At 38.4% G+C, this 19,943-nt stretch overlaps 2 protein-coding genes across 5 annotated transcripts in view; one reads left to right on the forward strand and one right to left on the reverse strand.

Annotated features, from left to right (window-relative positions):
* LOC131973750 (olfactomedin-4-like) overlaps nucleotides 1–1,478 on the reverse strand; it is a 31,005-nt gene extending 29,527 nt beyond the window's left edge. The window contains exons 1-3 of one of the 4 annotated variants that reach the window (XM_059335812.1): nucleotides 1,269–1,473; nucleotides 454–542; nucleotides 193–312 (exon numbers count right to left, since the gene is read on the reverse strand). In XM_059335812.1, the coding sequence (XP_059191795.1) occupies nucleotides 193–312; nucleotides 454–542; nucleotides 1,269–1,356 (297 nt within the window). In that variant the 5' untranslated portion in view covers nucleotides 1,357–1,473. Of the gene's footprint in view, nucleotides 1–192; nucleotides 313–453; nucleotides 554–1,268 lie in introns of all 4 variants that reach the window. The other 3 variants (XM_059335813.1, XM_059335815.1, XM_059335816.1) reach the window with 3 other exon arrangements.
* Nucleotides 1,479–1,840: 362 nt separating this feature from the next.
* LOC131973751 (olfactomedin-like) lies at nucleotides 1,841–11,018 on the forward strand. Its single transcript, XM_059335817.1, has 7 exons — nucleotides 1,841–1,858; nucleotides 4,330–4,439; nucleotides 4,988–5,054; nucleotides 5,203–5,364; nucleotides 6,022–6,234; nucleotides 7,164–7,296; nucleotides 9,387–11,018. Exons 2-7 carry the CDS (start codon nucleotides 4,417–4,419, stop codon nucleotides 10,232–10,234), a joined length of 1,446 nt encoding a protein of 481 aa, XP_059191800.1. The 5' UTR covers nucleotides 1,841–1,858; nucleotides 4,330–4,416; the 3' UTR covers nucleotides 10,235–11,018.
* Nucleotides 11,019–19,943: the final 8,925 nt, after the last annotated feature.

The raw sequence follows: 19,943 nt of genomic DNA on the forward strand, positions 1-19,943 counted from the left end.
TTTAAAATGATTATGCATGTTTATAAATGAAACCCCATAAAAGTATATTCCGTAGTTTAAATAAGCCTGACCTGGACAACAGTGAAATGCTGCATACATAAATCCACCAAGAATAATAATATTATTCCATCATTGATATACACAGACAGACAGGGAGACAGACATGTATTTAATTACAAAACAACTACTTACCATCTGTGCGTTAATTGTGCTGTTGCATTCTGATGCATTGCCTGCCACTCTGCCGAGTTTGTCATGAGGAAATGGCTTTTCTGAAGTCACCTCACATATACATTCATCACGTGAAGGTGCCTAAAATCAAGAACATGAAACATGGCATATAAAAGATAAGTACCTAACTATTTACTATGAAGATATATCTACATTTGAAATCGGCAGTATATGATTATTTGTAAAGGAATAGTACTCACTATATTACCAGTGTTTTCTTACCTGTGTGGTGACGGTGAACAGAACACACAGTGGAACGATCACGTACAGCTTCATGGTGGATCTCAGAGCAGAGCTAAATACAACTGTACCTGAACACAATCTGAATATGATATTGTGTCTGATTGTAAAGGCAGTTTCTAACTTGTGAACACTCCCACTAACTTCTGCATATCAATGAGTGAATGTGCGAATGTGCAAGTGTGTGTGTGTGCGTGTGTGTGTTGAAACGCCACGTTTCTTTAAGGATGTGATCACTTCCTCCTTGTGGTTGGGATTGCAGTGATATGGAATTTTTTAAATGATGAAAGAAAGAAGTATTCTCACCCTTTTCTCTTGAGTAGCACAAATAGCACATAATATCAAAAATACCAATTTATGAGCACCCTTCTCTGAATTCATAGGTTGACTATGTAGGTGTATATCATTTAGACATATCAGCAGCAAAATGCACTAAGGTATCAACAGTCAGCATTCATTATGCAGAGTGGTTAGTGTGCATATACCTACCTGTATTAATTTCTGTTGCATTAATATGTAAGCAGTACTTTTTTATGTTGTAGCTGCAAGGTTGAGCTTTAACGATAATACATTATGATTCAACGTTTGATTTGTTTCATTTACTTTCTGAACATTATGCAACTTTGGTTTTGAAATGTTGTACAAAAAAGCTTATTATTATAAAAAAATATATTATTTATTTATTTATTTATTAGTTGTTACCAGGGTAACAAAACACAACAGGTCATAGAATGGCTGCCCATAGTCTCCTGCAGCACAGGAATAACAGAGAAAAAACAGGAGACTGAGGTGATTACCAGGGTTTTTACAGAGAAAGTAAGTCCAAGACAGGCAGGGTCGGCAACAGGAAATCAGTCCAAAAGGTAACACTGGAAAGTAAGGCATGAATGCAATAATGAGATGGCAAAGAGTGTGTGTTAAGCAGGAGTTTATAAAGTGGCTTGATTAGTGATCTGAGGCAGCTGGATAAGCAGGTGGAGAGGAGTTGGGCTGATGAGGTGGGAGTGGTCGGCAGGTGGAGTGGAAAACTGCAGGAGAGTATGGAGATGAACTGTGACAGTTTGGTGTCAATGCTGCATGTCCAGGATGTGTGTCAATCCTGCACACATTTTTCTGTTTGTCCAGTATATCCACACACATTTGATGACTTTTAAATTATTTTTCACATAAACTGAAAGTGGGGGCTTCACGGTGGTGGAGTTGTTAGCACTATGGCCTCACAGCAAGAGGGTTGCCGGTTTGACGACTACTACTAATCCATCTATGTTATTTGTGTGTGTAGGAAGGTGCAAGAGGTGACCAGGAGCGTTTGAGAGTTCTTCAGTCAGAGCTGTGAGCTCAAATATGTTTGCCTTTCTGCAACCAAACTACCTCCACAATCCCTCAGGTGTGGTTACTCCCAAGTGAAAATTTGCTTTAGAAAGTCCAAAGCCTCTACTACACACATCTGTCCACCATGGAACTGCTTTCCTCTTTCTGGAAGTGACTGTAATGCAGCTTCAAAGATTCTTGCAGAAATTTTGCAAGAATATTGCCAATCTGGGGGCTACACGGGTGTAGTGGTTAGCACTCTTGCCTCACAGCGAGAGGGACTCAGGCCTGCAGCTCTTGTGTGTGGAGTTTGCATGTTCTCCCTGTGTCAGCGTGGGTTCTCACCGGGTACTGCGGCTTCCTCCCACAGTCCAAAAACATGCACTTAGGTTAAATTGGTGACTCTAAATTTCCAGTGGAAGCGTGATTGACTGTCTCTATGTGTCAGCCCTGTGATAGTCTGGAGGCCTGTCCAGGGTGTACCCCGCCCCTCGCCCAAAGAGAGCGTATAAGTGGTTAAAAGTTAAAAAAACAAAGTGAACTGTTGTTTTGTTGATATTTTTGAGGCTCATGGTTTTCGAAGGACAGCAAATATCTTCTTCTACCCACCAAAAAAACCTTAATCATGGACTAAAATAGAAGAAAGCCAAAGGAGCAACAGATCCTTTGCACAGAATAAACAATATGTTAAGATTTTGGCCATATTAACTGCACTGAGAATTTAGCAGTGATTTGTCTTCTTTTATCTGTTTTTTTTTTTTTTGCAGCTGTTTATATTTGTCCTGATCCCAACATAATAGTTAGGGAATTTAATGGGGTTTTTTTGTTATTTAGCTTTGTTTTTCTTGTACAGCATAAAGGAACCAGAAGTGCAATTCATGGTGCAACGAGTCGTGAGGGGTTATGGTCTCTAATTTTTATTTATTATCGCCAGTGATTTGTTTTTGTTTTTGTTACATGATGTTTATTATTTTTTGTATTTATTTTTAAGAAAGTTAATCCCTTGCACATTTAATTATCCTTCAAGTATCCATCTGATCATATCTGCCATTTTTTTTGTGCATACTTGCGGATCCATTAAAAGTGCTTAGCATGCACCACCAATGCTATCAAACCACATTGCACGTCTACACAAACCACAGAATTAGAATTTTGCAGTCTGTCTGTCTATGAAACTTCTTCATATAATATTTTCAGTACAGTGGCCTCTTTCTGTTCCTGAATACTGTAACCACATCCACAGATACTGTTGATCCCCCAAAATCCCGAAATCACCTATTAGTCACTGTGTCTATTCTAAAATTGTATTTCCTTTCCTTAAAAGTATGAATTTTGCTCGGCAGTCATTCTGCTAAATGTCAATTATAGATATTATAGGTAAATGTAGAAAAACATTTTTAAGCTGTAGTTTACAATGATTTGTGTGAAACAACATAGAAAATTCCATGCTGTGATGTGGCTGGGCTCAGCCTTAGAGATAGGGTGAGGAGCTCAGACATCCGGAGGGAGCTCGGAGTAGAGCCGCTGTTGCTTCGCGTCGAAAGGAGTCAGCTGAGGCAGTTTGGGCATCTGGTAAGGCTGCCTCCCGGGCGCCTCCCATTAGAGGTGTTCCGGGCACGTCCAACTGGTAGGAGGCCCCGGGGAAGACCCAGAACACAGTGGAGGGATTATATCTCTCTCCTGGCCTGGGAACACCTCGGGGTCCCCCAGGAGGAGCTGGACGTTGTGGCTGGGGAGAGGGACATCTGGAATGCCCTGCTTAGCCTACTGCCCCCGCGACCCGGCCCCGGATAAGCGGAGGAAAATGGATGGATGGAGATATCTGTATTTTTAGTGACTGGATAAAGAGCACTTCTGTTCTGTAAACTGTTGAGAATTATTAGCCCCTTTCATAGTGCTGTTTCATGCTGCAACATTTACGTGTCTTTAACATGTTACCTGCACTATGAAAGTGCCTGAATCAGAATGCCGGGATCAAGTGATCAGTCTCACCAATTTTCCGCCTCAGTGACTTCCTCTGGAGGCGGAAAATTGGCGGGACTGTTGGAAGCAGAAGCACTATGAATCTTCATCCTGGCAAGGCGGAATATTTGATGTATCACGTCTAACACTAACACACACCTCCCACTTAGTCTGACAGTGATCAAATCACTGTTCATTGTGGCCGCCGTCGCTAACTGTGCACAGCATCTGCCGCTTATTGTAAACAAACCGGCATGCTAACTGTACACAGTGTCCGGTGCTTGCTGTAAACAAACGGAGGTCGCTAAGTGAACACATACTGCTGCAGCACATACATAGTGTACTGCTACAGAGCTAACTGTGCAGCCTATTAGCTCTCTGCTACTCTCTACACTATTGTCTCCTCCCACCTCATTCCGCGACGCAGGACTGCATTATGAAAGGACCCGAATATCAGGCCTTCACGGGATCACTATGAGTGCCCTAAGGCAAAAAGCTGGCACAGATCTTTCCAGCAATATAGCGGGACATTTGTGGGACCGCACTATGAAAGGGGCTATTGTCAATGCTAAAAATCCTCTGAAGGCTCAAGGTCTCTAGTTTGTGGTTGCAAGCTCTCCTGGGTGAAAGTCCGCCATTCACTTCCCAGTCCATTGCTACTACGTCAGCAAGATGGTGGTAGACGCATTGCAGCGGTGAGTGAAACAGTACGTCAGTATTGTTTGTTTTTCGCTGCCTGTACACACAACCTATATTGCATTTTTGACGGGTTTCATAGCCTAAACCTACAGCCTCTGAAAGGAGTTTAAAAAAAGCAAATGATCTGACGGCGAAGCTGTTCTAAGATCAATGTAAAATATCATCACTTACATTTTTACTTACTTACTTACGTATTTTGCTTATATAATAAAATGCACACTGTATTACAATGTTGAAGGATGTTTGTCACACAAACTGCACTTGAAAATCAACAGTTCTTAAAGCTTCTTTTAAAAGAAAAGAGTCCAGCTAGTGGATACTGTAAACGAGAAATAAGTACCCCTGAGGTAAACATAGTCACCAATATGAGGAACTCCTGGGTTTCCCAAGACAGCTGTGAAACTCCATTGTTTGGCAATTTCTTGTTTCACATCCACTCATCGTTGAGTCACAAGAAGTGAGGAAAACGTGTGTTTATTGTGATTAGCCTAAAGAGAAAAGGAGGGTGGTGATTTCCCTTTCTAACAGCTTCTGTCCTTGTCAGTCCACACTTTACTTCTCCAGCTGTAAACATGATGCTGCTGCTGCTGATCCTACCACTGCTGTCACCAGTGAGTTACACTTAATATTGTACTCTTAGAAACCAAGATTATAGCACTTACTGATATTTTGCTTTGTTTTAGTCATATTTTGTTTTAGCAGTTACTTTATTGACCTTGTAAGTCTTCTAAATACAACATAATTTGTTTTGTATGACAGCAGATTGATGGCCAGTCGCAGCGTGTGGTGGGCCAGAAGAAGGACAGCTCATGTTTATGTGAGGTGAACTCCAACTTGTGGTCGTTCCCTGCTGAGCATTACGGGGCCGTGGTGCAGCAGCTTCAGTCCTGTGACGGATCTTTGGGCAAACTGCAGGAAAAGGTGAGCTGCATCTATTGAAGGTGATGAGTGTGCTAAGGAATTCAGACTGGGTCAAGTCCATTTCAGTTCTACTGATCACCCATAAAATTATATGGATACAGTGGTGCTGAGCAACACTACTTACAAGCTTTTATTATGAATGGATATGGATTCAGTAATTGCAATTATTATAATTATTGTCGGTATTTCAGAGTCTTTAATTTGCTCAACTTGCATGGAAAATGGCTAGATATCAGCTCTTAAATAAAACTATTATGAGCTATTTTTGTTGTTATCATTATATTTCTCCAAACAAATGTACCTTTAGTTGTACCAGGCATTAAAATGAACAAGAAATTGAAGGAAAAGGGTGGTCTAATCATTTTTTCCATGACTGTATATGGATACAGTGGTGCTGAGCCACACTACTTACAAGCTTTTATTATGATGTCACATTTTGATTGGATTCAATAATTGTAATTATTATAATTATTATATATAATTAATCAGTATTTCAGACTCTTTATTTACCTAACTTGCATGTCTTGTGACTGTGTAAAGTTACAGTACCTAATGTAAGGAAAAGGAGAACATTTCAGAATATATGAACTTAAACTTGGAAACGTATTCATTGATCAAGAAACAGTAAATGAGTTCCTGTCTGTGTCCCTTTTGCAGGTGGTGTTGTCCAACCAGCATCTCCCAAAGATACAAGCTGTGATTAAGAATGTGACAGAAAGGCTGGAGCCTTACCAGTATCTGCACGCCCAGGGCTTGTACACAGAACTGTCTCTGCACGTTGTGGGCCAGGAGCTTAGCCAGCTAGAGACAGACATCGGTGACCTCCACAACCGGTTCAACAACGCCCAAACAGAGAAACTCTCCAAAGAGGTACAGTAGAACATGACACAAAAAATTATTCCTAAAGTTAGAAAGCAATATCATATGTGAGTAACACGAAGTGAAACCTTACATAACTCTGCAGAAACTGGGTTGTTGCATCAGCAAATAGAAATGTAATACAAAAAGACAAATATATTATACAGTAAATAAGTATGCTGCACTATGTTAGCTCATAGTGTCGGTTCATAATGTAACAAACATAAAGGAATTAAAGCTGCAAGCAGTGATGAACGGGCCAGAGCAGAGTGGAGCCGTCGGGGGAGCTGTCCAAGCCTCCCAAAAGAACCTACGACAAAGAAAAGAGTGCACGACAAAACGGGCAATGACTTTTTGAATGGGGCGTGGCTAGTGTAAATGGGCGGAGCAAACAAATCGGGCCGTCTCTGCAGAGTGCAACAATACCTCACTCAAGTCTCTATGACAAACGGTTCATTAGTTAGGAAAAGGGGCCGTGGTTAATCAAAAGGGGCGGGTTATGTAGAACTGTTCAGTGATGGACCATCATCATGCATGACAAGTTTGAAGCAGATTAGACAATGTTCAAGTCATACAGTCTTGTGTTTTATGAAAAAAACGCGATTCCACACCCACATAGTGTGACGGTCTGTCAAGCTTTTAATAACTTCTGAGGCTAAAGGCCTTGTGATGGTACTGACCAAGTTTGAAGTTGATAGGGTTAAATCTCTAGGAGGAGGTCGTTAAAGTTTGCAATAATAATTCCTTCAATTTCAATAGCACGCTGGTTGGGCCCTAATGAAGAAAAGTCATTGGTCCTTACTGATTTTTTTCCATATGAAGAAACATAACTGATGTATTTAAACTGCTTTCATTTAAAGTGTAATGGGTTGCCATGTACATTACATATGTCTGCATAAATCATTGTAAATGTGTGTGCATGTGTGTGTGTGTGTGTGTAGGTGGGTAAACTGCGTACAGATGTAGACAGGAGAAAAAATGCAAACACAATTAACATGAAGAGTGTCAAAGAGAAACTGCGTTACTTGAAGAATCGTGCTGAGTCCTGCAGGTCCATCCCCAAAGACCATATAGGTAAGTTTTACAGTGTGCAGCACAGCATGTTTTTTAACAGGCGTGTATAAAAATGCAATTGATTTGGCCTTATTTTGGAGTTACACAACTGAACAATCCAAATATTGTGGAAGCATTTAGTGGCTATATGGAAGAACCAATCTTCAAAAAAAGAAACACGCAATTTGAAGCTTCTTCCATAAACAAATACAGAAATAAGACAAAAAAAAATGTCCAATCAGCAAAATATGTTTGTACAAATTACAGTAAAGGGAATAGGGCGTAAAATTAAAAATTGAATATCACCTTAGTAGACGATTTTAATTACTGTAAATCAAGGAAAACTTTTAAACTGTAGAGGTTTTTTTCAGGTTTTTTTCAGGTTTTTTTCATGTAAAATTAAAGAAATACCATCATGTCACAAGGACACAATAACCCTAGAAATAAAAGGGACTACTCAGTCTAAATAACATATTTGCTGATATTTACATTTAAATTTACAGTAGAAAACCCACTCACTTTCTTTTTTGCGGTGAAGTTCTGGCAACCACAGCTGCCGGTATTTTACCGTAAATTAAACACATTTCTTTTCACAGTGTATGGTTCTTGTAAGAATACTGAGAAAAATAGTAACAAACCTACTCAGTCTTATTTGCCAAGGGAGATACAGACAACAGAGCTATCCCAGAACATGTCTACATGCCAACATGCCAATTGATCTAAATTAAAACATTTAAATATTTAAAAACATTCTTAGGCTTTCTCTCATGTAAATTCTGAACCTAAAGACACCAAACCTATGGCAGAAAGACAAGGAGAGTGATACTCTAGACCAGGGGTCGCCAATCTTTACTAACAAAAGAGCCATTGTTGGACAAAAAAAGAGAAATAATGTCGGAATGGAGCTGCAAACCTTATTTTGAGCCTCACAATGAAGATGTAACAGCCTACTAAGTCTAAATTAGCTTACCAACATTACTAATAAGTAATAATGAGCATTTATTAATATGCCTTTGTCAGAATGCAGTGAGGAGCCAAGTGCAAATGAGAGGCTGGACACAAAAGAAATATCTCAGGAGATTTGGAATCGAAAGCTGGTCTAGCTAGAGAAACTCAAAACTAGACTTGAAGTTGGCAAAATGTAGATGTTAAGGTGCCGGGCTGTAGACGTTTTAATACTGTTTATAGGGAAAACAGAAATAACTGTTCATGTCATATGACTTTTTTGTCACAGCCACAGGGAGCCACTACAGACAGCGAGTCTAAGCCAATTTTTCCTGTTTATTTCCGCCTGTTTTTTTTTTGTTAAATGCATGTATTTCTTCAACCCTTTGATGCAGAATAAAGTAATATACACCATTTTTTTCAGGACTACCAGTGCTACCAGAATATATGGTATATATGGTCTGTCAAATGTCACATGAATGTGCAAAAAGTTCTATAACCCTGAAGACAAAGGAACAAATAAAGCGAAAATTTAATTTTAACTAAATTTAACTGAATGTTATATTTTTAGATCTTGGGGATCAGGGGGAAAACAAATAAACACTCTACATTGTACAAAATTACATATATTTACAAATAAGTTGAGACGTTTTTCTCAAAAATAGCTCAACTGTGCTACACTTCAAAGCAATTTCTTCAAAGTGTACTAGTGTTTTAGTGACATTTTGCAAAGCAAAACTAATTGTTGTTACTTATTTTACTGTAACAAATCAACTTTCTTGCAAAAACAATGAGATCGCATCCATCCTGCTCCTCCTCCCCTCTCTGTGCATTAAATATCAAAATATACAATATGGTTTGGATAAACTCCCCAAAAAGACTGTTGTTCCATGTCGGATTATAAAGCCTATGGAAGGCGTACAATGACACCAAATACCTCTTCTGAAAGCTGCAGATCCAACGGAGCGACTGCTTTTTAAAGTAAGTTGATACAATCCTCCGTTCCGGAGCTATTCAAATATTAATAGAGCCCCCCCCCGCGAATCATCGGCGACTTGTTAGACTTCAGAGTGTTAAATAGCAGATAGTGGCTCTGGAGCCGAAGGTTGCCTAACCCTGCTCTAGACTGTACCATACTTCACTTTCTCATCTCTCTCTGTTTCCAGGTAAATACACGTACTGCTTCAAAGGCCTGATCTCCAACATTAGTGACCCTGTCATGACTAAGATCAATCCCTATGGTAAGAGCTATGTCGCTGGTTCTTGGGGAAAACAGGCCGAAATGGAGAGGGATGGGGAGAAGGACGTCTACTGGGTTCAGACTATGCTCAGCGGCAACATCCATGGCAACACCCTGCGTGTATACGATACCTACGAAGACTTCATGACCTCCACCAACAACAGAGACTTTACCATTGCTCCATCCTACAGTAACCCCAACACCATTGAGGGTCCCAGTGCTGTTCTATACGGCGAAGGATTGTTTTATAACTGTTACCGATCTGCAGATGTGTGCCGCTACGACCTGAAAGGCAACACCGTCAAGCGGGTGACACTTCCAGGCACCGGCGTGGGTTTCAACAACAAGTTCCCTTATTGTTACTACGACTGCCGTCTCAATAGTGACGTGGACGTGGAGGCAGATGAGACGGGACTATGGGCCCTATATGCCACCCTTGGTAACCATGGTAATCTAGTGGTGAGCCGGCTAGTTTGGGACAGTGAGGCTGAGACAATTAATGTCACACAGACGTGGGAGACGAACCAGTTCAAGAAGGCAGTGAGCAATGCTTTCATGGTGTGCGGTGTGCTCTATGCCACTCGTTATGTGGACGAATACCGCGAGGAGGTGTTCTACGCCTTCGACACAGCAACAGGCAGAGAGGACAACTCACTAGCACTGCCGCTGGAGAAGGTAGCTAAAGGAGTGGCTAGCCTGAGCTATAACCCCACCAACAAGCAGCTCTACATGTACAATGATGGATATCTGCTGGCTTACCAGGCCTCCTTCTGATCTGTATTCAGCAATGTCACGTAAAATGTAACCCTCCTGTTATGTTGCGGGTCAAATTGACCCATTTCAAAGTTTAAAAATCTAAAAAAATTGTTAAAAGTATTTTTTCACAATAAGAAAAAAAAATGTTAATGTAAAATACATTTTAAAAATAGTTAAAAATGTTTTCATGAAAAGACAATAATTAAAATTGTAAAATAAAAAATACATTTTGAATAAAAAAAATTAAAAATCAATGCCGTGCAAAACCATTGCATTTTATATGTAGGTCTTTCTTATCTATATTCAAAAAAGTTTTAACGTGCATTTTTTTTAATGAAAAACCAGTGAATTATCTCCATTGAACCATGATCTGCGAGAGTTAAAGAAAACCATTGATAAGTAAATGATGAACTATAAACAATGTTTATTGGGAGTTTTTGGTTTCTGACACTTTTGGATAATTAAACAAATCGACCCATGAACATTAATGCTGTTCCTGAGAAACAATAACAATAACAGAAGGGTTAAAACAAGAAATAACAGATGAAAAGACCGTTCTTCATTCTATGTATAATACTAGCAGTAAGGTACTCCGTATTGTTAGGATTTGTTGGACATATCACATACTGTTTGTTGTTTTGAATGTTTGTAATATGACACATAATGTTATAAAGCTAGAAGGTCAATAAAAAACAAAAAATATAACAAATAATAAATGTAATGATTAACTCTGACAGAATTTTTACAATAAAAAACAAGGTCAGCATGTTGGAGTAAAGTATTCAGATCTCTTTATTTAAAAGTACTAATACCACACTGTGAAATTACTCCACCACAAGTAAAAGTCCTGCATTCAAAACTTACTGAAGTAAAAGTACAAAAGTATCAGCATCTAGATGTACTTAAAGTATCAAAATTAAAAGTACTTGTTATGCAGAATGAATGAAAATGTGTAATCACTTTAAATTTATCATATATTTTAATGTTAAAATTCTGACCTGTGAAGTAACTAAAGCTGTCAGTTAAATGTATTGGAGTAAAAAGAACAATATTTGCATCAAAATGTAGTGGAATAGAAGTATAAATTTACATAAAATGGAAATACTCAAGTAAAGTACAAGTACCTCAAAATTACAATTAAGTACAGTACTTGAGAAAATTCAATATTTAGTGACATTCCACCACTGGTTATTGCAGACTGGTGTGTCTGACAGCTCCTTCAGGATATATAGAGGTAGTGGTACTTAAATGCTCAAAATGATTATGTTAACTTGATGATGCTCAGCAGTTTAGTCACACGTAAGTTTCACACTTAAACTGATTCAAGGACTATATTGGCAACCAAAAAATTAATATTACTCAGATAAACAAGAAATGCTAGCTTTAAATTTAAAGTTCATAGTTGACAGTAAAAGCATGAACTGGCAGTGAAACAAGCTCAGCAGTAACCTGTGTGAAACATTTCACTTCATGGTTAAGTCTGCTCAGTCCAATCCAATAATCCTACACTAAGAAACACGTTATTTTTTATTTAAGGTGTATTTATTCATCCCATACCATAACATATCACAGTGATCTATCTATCTATCTATCTATCTATCTATCTATCTATCTATCTATCTATCTATCTATCTATCCATCCATCCATCCATCCATCCATCCATCCATCCATCCATCCATCCATCCATCCATCCATCCATCCATCTATCTTAAAGGTGGAGTTGTGGTTGAATTATTGATATTTAAAATTGACACTCATATACAAATACACCTCTTCCTCCAGTGCTCCTATATAATTTCTCCTGTTATTCAATACTATCATCACCCATTTCCTTGGGGCACAGGCATGGAAGAGTGAGCATAGCTGTTGTAGAGTGTGTTGCTCACTCAGAGCCAGGACTATGTGTATGACTGGATATTTTTCCCAGTGTACAAACTGATACTCAAAGTGACTGGTGAAAACTACAAGCTGAAACACTTGGTGTTGTTCTATAAATGTTATGTTTTTCAACCAGCTGACATGGACATTTTGTTCAGGTTCGGCATCAGTGCCAGTGAGTTATAAGATTACTGAATGATTCTCACCAGCTCTGTCATCTAACACACTCATAGCCTGTACTGAAGGCCTTTCCTTTACACTGATTCAGTGGTAGACATATTCAGATCTCTTACTTAAGTAAAAGTACTAATACCACACTGCAGAATTACTCCACTACAAGTAAAAGTCCTGCATTCAAAGCTTACTTAGGTAAAAGCACAAAAGTATCAGCATCAAAATGTACTTCTCAATACTTTTTTCACCACTGAATGTGGTTCACTTAAAACTTCTTTCTCAGCTGAGTCCTCTGCGACGCATTTAGCACACTCCCGATGCACTTGGCAGGGAACTGCGATCAGACTGCACCGCTCTGTTCATGTAAGAAATAGCCCGCTGTGTTCTCTTGTAGGCACAGAGCAACAACTATTGACTTTTGGAGGTAAAGAAATATAATAAACACTCTGTGCAGAGAAAGTACTGGCACCTGCTAGTTCTGAGGACCGACAAGATGGACATCTGAAACATGATGCATCATTAATAACGTGCTGAATAAAACACAAAGGGAGTGGGAATGAGCCCATGCATGTTATGTAGATAAAGATTTTTTTTTTTTTTTTATTTTTTTTTCAATTTTGACAGTTTCAGCAGTAGCTGAGCTTGTATGAACTGTAACCCTCCTGTTATGTTGCAGGTCAAAGTTTAAAAATCTAAAAAAGCAAATAGTTAAAAGTATTTTTTAATAAAAAATAAAATTATAAAAATATTTAAAAAATAAATCAGTTTTATTTTTAAAAAAATGTTTTATCAATGTCATGAAAAAACATTGCATTTTATATAAAGGTTTTTCTAATGTATATTTTAAAAAGTTTTAACATGCATTTTTTATGAAAAAAGTGAATTTTCCTCATGGAACCATGATCTGTGAGGGACAAAGAACACTATTGCACTAAATATTGATTGAAATGTTTAGTAATTGAGTTATTAATTAAATACTAACAACATTTATTAGGATTTTTTAGTTTCTGACACTTTTGGATAATTAAACATGCCCAGGTCGAATTGACCCATGGACATTATTGCTGTTCCTGAGAAATGAACATAAAAGGAGGGTTAAATGTCTTATTATTTGTCTGTTAATTCTCCTGCAACATTTCTACAGTATAGCCTGCTGTAGTTTGTACCATAGATCTATATAAGAAAGGTGTTTATATGTATATGTATGGTTTGTACACTACAGTAAAAAGCAGTGGTGATACTGGTTGTTCCCAGTAGGGGGCAGTGTGATCTCACACTGAAGTCAGCAGGACAGATGTTTGCTCTGCTGTGGCCTGGTTTCCAGTTTCTGGCTGGCTGCCTCTCAGACACACCCAAAGCTCTGCTCACATAATGACAGACCTGCTGCCCTGCAGATTTAAAGAAGCCAAACAGCAGTCAGCTGGCTAGGGACAAAACTTGATGGTTACTCTTTATCCTGTATGTGGTCAGGCTGATTTCATGTTTCTGTACAGGGAAAAAACAGTCCGGGCAGGATTGACATGTTCTGTAATGATATGCTCGGACACTGTAACATTTTGGTAACCTTCAGAGTCATAATAATTATCTTCAGATCCTCTCTTTCATCGTGCTACACAGTGCCCTTCTGTGGAAAAGAGACATGCAGTCTAAAAGGGGTAGAAAATGTTGAAATAGATGTAGAAAGGCAACAATGGCTCTAATGTCTGAGATCAAGGTGATTCACCGTATGAAGAGCCCTAAACTGAATCAATCCTTAGAAATCCAACAACTATTGGATGTAATGTTAGAAATGTGGAGCCAGTGTCACATTCTTCACAGAATTAACTGTAATAATATTAGTGACTGACTTTTCATCTTGTACCATTATCAGCTGGACAGTTTGTCCTACAGTGTGCAAAACCAATGGCAGGCTTAACTCTACTTTGTGTTTAATGCTTGTTTCCAAATGTTGGCATGCTAAACTAAGATTTGTCTCTGGAAAACATTATACCATCATGCATAAACATCAGCATGTTTGCATTGTCATTGTGAGCATGCTGGCTGTTGTTAGCATTTGGCAAAAAGTACAACAGTAAGTGCCTAAATATAGCCTCTAGCATGTCTGTAGCCTCTAAGCTGCAGAATTAGATTCAAACCCAGCCAGGAGTGATCAAAACATAATAAATACTACACCAACTCCCCTGGAAGCATTTAAACTGGTTCCCAACCTCAACATGCATCTTCTAGTTTTCTCTTCCACAGGTGCAGCATGTTTCCTCTTTGGTAGAAAAAGAAGCTGCAGCATTTTCTTTCTTTTAAGCCAAGGAAAGACTGCAGAGAGAGACAGACTGAAAATGCTGGCTCCACACAGAAAGGCTTCAGCTGCCCAGCAGATTCTGATCTAGCAAATAAGCTGGAGAGAGTGGTTGTTGTAGGACACTTAAGGCCAAACCAGTGGGTTTAGAAAAAAATATATATATTCAGTTCACTCCAGGACATTGACATTAACTGTATGATGACTGAATGTTGCATGCTGATGCTTTGCTGACCACTTACAGCACATCCTCATACTTATTGCCAGGAAGTCCATCCTGTTTTCTCTCCAAGGAGGAATCATACCATGATAATAGCCTGACAGCTTCACCTTTACACATCATCACACCATCACTACCCATAAATATGTAATCGCCACATTAAAGAGTCAATCTGATCCATACAGCCATTACTACTTGCTGCCAGTATCAAATACAGATGATTACCAGTAATGACTGCAGCGAGCTGTCACCGCATCTTCCTTAAAGCTGCACAAACCAGGGTTTCATGTAAGCCAGGCTTATCAGCTTAAATCACAGGCTGCTGTGAAGGACAGTGTCCTGTCTACACATTAATTCAGGAAGTATGGACTGTTAATATAATTCAAATCATAGTATGTTCACTGCTCGGTAATCTTGACACCATGGGTATCTGTAACAAATTTTGTGGCAATCCATTAAATAGTTATCGACACGTTCCACTAATGAGCAGAAGTGTAAACCCACTGGTGGCATCAGAGGTAGGTCAAAGTCAGGTCAAAGTCAGTAGAATTAATTATCTGGGAAACATGAAACTACAGTATGTACAATTTCACGCCAGTTCATCGAATTGTTGCTGAAATATTTCTCTCAGGACCAAGCAGAGGATCAACAGAGCAATGCTGCTATCCAAGGAGCCATGCCTATAGCAATTCTACGTATCAGACTGTAATGTTATGTGTGCTTGAAGGGGTGGAGCCTGTGGGCGTGTAGACCAGTTGAACTTGGCAGGTACTAAAACACAGATTGTCAGTTCAATCTACTGCTCACATATCCTCTCATCTATCATTTCTTGTGTTGTTTTTTTCATTCTCTATGATTGTGCATTGTCATACACATGCACTTACATGCAATATGCATATACATCCAGTACAGAATATGACTCCACTCACCTCCTCAGCTAAGACATGCTGAAAAAGGAGCATAAAAAATGTCCTTGGAAATGCTATTAAAACCTGGTTTATGTAAGGGATGTTGTAGAGTCTGATGCAGTCTTTTGTCATCAAACTGTGGCTACACCTGTGTGTGTACCATCAGTTAATGCTCCTAAGAAATCTTGGCATTAAAGCTCTTAAACCAGAATATTGGATATTTAAGAGGACAAATGTGGATATTTGCAATCACCATTAGCTTGCTAACAAATAGCTATCATTAGCTTAGCAACATATAGATAACATTAGCTTACCAACATATAACTAACATTAACTTACTAACATATTGATAACATTAGCTTACCAACATATAACTATCATTAACTTACTAACATGTAGATAACATTAGCTTACAACATATAACTAATATTAGCTTACCAATATAACTAACATTAACTTGCTAACATATAGATAACATTAGATTAACAACATATCGCTAACATCAGCTAACCAACATAGGCTACAATTAACATTAACTTGCTAACATATAGAAAATATTATCTTACCTACATACACGCCTTTCTTATAGATATCTATGGCTAACATGACCTTACCTACATATCGCTAACATTACCTTGCTAACATATAGCTAACATTAGCTTGCTAGCATATAGACAACATTAGCTTACCAACATAACTGACATTAGTCTACTTGCTAATATACAACTAACATTAACTTTCTAACATATTTTTTAAAAATCTTAACATTTTTTTGTCATTTAGCATAATATAGTAATATAATTTAATTTGCAATATTACATATGCATTGTATTACACAGATACCCTACCTCAGAGAAATATAAAGGGATTCTCTTTAATTTGTTAAAGATAAAGTTTTTATATATTTATATATTTTTTTTAAATCTGCATTCATAGTTTGTTTACCCAGCTGCACCCTACCTCAGAAATGTTTTTTGTCCGAGAATAATAAAAGGAATCTTTTTCAGTCTCAATTAGTCTGCAAGCTCATTCTGTAAAAAAAAAAAAAAGAAAAAGAAAATGTGAGAAAATCGTATCATTAACTCCGTTTGGAAATCACATCAAATCTTGAGTTGAGTGTATCGTTGCATCCCTAGACTGAATACACTAGCCTTGTTATTTAACATAATGCACCTGTTTTCCTGTTATTGAGAGTGGCTTATCATTGAGGCTACTGGTGTGCCACCAGTGTGACTCACTGATTCTCCATTACCAATCAGAAAACAGTAAATTTAACCTCTACTCATCAGACTCTAAATTCTGTTTGAGGCTCCCCTTGTTTGTGTTACAGGCTGCAGGCTCCAGTAGTACTAAACCGCAGAATGTGACTCTTCAAACACACACATTTATTCTCTGTTGATTTTCACACTGAGCCTTAGTCTTGTGGTTTTAAGCTAAATTCAAACTGCACATCTTTAGCTCTGTTAAAGTTTAATTAACTAGTAAGAATGAATCTTTTCTACCTCCTGAGAGGCTCTGCTTAGAAAAAAATATTTGTGTAGCTAAAATTTCCAGTCTGGCAGAATCAGGGGAAAAGCAGCAGCACACACTGTACCAAAAGAGGATAATGAAAATGACTTTCCCCCTCATTGACTCAACACCAGTGGCCTGGCATTACTGCTATATTGTCCCACTGCTAAAATATTCTGGCAGACTAATTTTAAAATATAATCTCTTCAAATGTCCCTTCAGGGAGCAAACTGATCAAGGCCTGGTACTTACTATGCTCCCTGAATCTTTATGTGCAATGCATTGATAAACACTATTGACACCGTTTGAAATGCAATCAGGTCTGAAACTAAAATGTTTCAGTTGAAGATTGTAACAAAACAAAATACCACAAGGCACAGAGGTGAGACAAAATGTGAGACAAAAGAAGAGTACAGTGTGAGGAAGTGTGAAGAGTGTAGATGATGAGGAATGAGGGGGAGAAAGAGTGCTGCTATGTATAAAAGTAGCACAAAAAACTCTCAGTCCAGGTTAGTACTGTTATAGTTTTCCCCCCCTCCCAGTACATTTCCTATGTACTTGCAGACACTGGTATGTGCTTGTAACTTTGAGCTTCACTTGTCAATATTTTTTAAATTAACAATGTATTAAATGTGTAACATAAAAGGAGGTTAGGGTTTTGGGGTAGGATTCGGGTGTAGGGTTAGGGTATGGGTTAGGATTTAGGGTTAGGGTGAGGGTTTAGGGGTTATGGTTAGGGTTCGGGTTTAGGGTTAGGGTATGGGTTAGGATTCAGGGTTTGGGTTTAGGGTTAGGGTGAGGGTTTAGGGGTTATGGTAAGGATTCGGGTGTAGGGTTAGGGTATTAGTTAGGATTTAGGGTTTGGGTTTAGGGTGAGGGTTTAGGGGTTATGGTTAGGATTTGGGTGTAGGGTTAGGGTATGGGTTAGGATTTAGGATTTGGGTTAAGGGTTAGGGTGGGGGTTATGGTTAGGGTTAGGGTTAAAGGGTATGGGTTAGGATTTAGGGTTTGGGTTTAAAGTTAGGGTGAGGGTTTAGGGGTTATGGTTAGGATTCGGTGTAGGGTTAGGGTTAAAGGGTTAAGTTTGGGTTAAAATGCAGCAATCTTAAAGAGTGCTACAGAAGGCACGGCTGAAAAGCGTTTAGGATTAGGGTTAGGTCAGGGTTAGAAAAAAATAACAGAAATTATTACACAATTTTGCAGTTCCCCCAGGCCTACAAAACATTTTAGTTTCTTGTTTTGGTTCTGTCTACCCACTCTCATACCCTCAGTCAGTTGTTTTCAGCGAAAAGTACAGATAGCACACTGTCTGCCCTGTAACAAAAGAGAAACAGACAAAGTTAGCAACTTGTGAACACAGCGCAGCCTTGAGCAGCTAAAGAGACAGGTATTTTTCATCAGGAGTTAGTGGAGACCAACACACAATATTGGACTTCCATTCAGCAGGCAGCCAAACAATTTTATTCCAAACGAACACAAACAATTTATAAAACATTTAAATCAACGTCACTTTAATTTTTCATCCAGTTTACGAAGACACCCTGTTGCTTTAAATGCACATGTCAAATACTCTCATCACTGCATCTAAAACCAGCCGGCTGTAGCATAATGGCTCTTGCGTAACCAACTGTGGCAGTTTATAAATTAAAATCATCGTGGCTGGCTCACATAAATCGCTTCAGCAGTACTTCACATAGAGGGGAGGAGAGGAAAGGGAAAGGAGTGAAGAAGGGATGCTAGTGCAGACATCAGGCACCAGCAGGAGGTTGGATGCGCTGACCTCCCCTCTAATTTAAGAGAGTAAGAGAGTAATTACACACCAGTTTTACCCCACCTCCTCCCTTGACTACTGCGACTCCTCCCAGCCCCTCTTTTTCCTCCTGCCCCCCTTCACCTCGAGCCATCCCTGTCCTCCACATATCCACACTGCAACATTCTCCATATTTTCTTACCTTCCACCATACATTTCCACTCATGAGACTGCTAGTGGTGAAATGTAACTAAATACATTTACTTAAGCGCTGTACTTTTGTACAATTTTGAGGTACTTGTACTTTACTTGAGTATTTCCATTTTATGTAACTTTATACTTCTACTTCACTACATTTTGAGGCAAATATTGTACTTTTTACTCCATTACATTTAGCTGAGAGTTTTAGTTACTTTTCAGATTGAGATCTGATAAATTAAAAGTCATCAACTTTTTCTTTATTAAACCTCTCAGTATATTAAGTCGTTAAAATGAGCTCTATCTTTACAAAATGAAACACCGCTTCCATAAATGCATCAATACAAATAATCTATAATTATATTTATAATATATAAAACAATCTGAGTGGGTCCTTTCTGCATAACGAGTACTTTTACTTTTGATACTTTCAGTACATTTTGATGCTGATACTTTTGTACTTTTACTTCAGTAAGTTTTGATTGCAGGACATTTACTTTTAGTAATTTCACAGTGTGGTATTAGTACTTTTACTTAAGTAAGGGATCTGAATACTTCTTCCAGTACTGGAGAATGCCCATATACAAGTAAGCACATTTAGGATTTTAATTTTAATAGAATTTTAATTATAATTTTGGAAACCAATCAAAAATTAAAACGAAACGACAACAAACCAGTGGATGAATACATGGTTGATAAACTAAAATAAATCCAAACATAAAAAACTGAATGTTATTATCTGAATGCTGCTGATTTACACACAGCCCACCACCAACTGGCAGCAGAAACCGCCTGC

The sequence above is a fragment of the Centropristis striata genome, chromosome 6 (assembly GCF_030273125.1).
Source record: "Centropristis striata isolate RG_2023a ecotype Rhode Island chromosome 6, C.striata_1.0, whole genome shotgun sequence".
NCBI classification, from domain to species: domain Eukaryota; kingdom Metazoa; phylum Chordata; class Actinopteri; order Perciformes; family Serranidae; genus Centropristis; species Centropristis striata.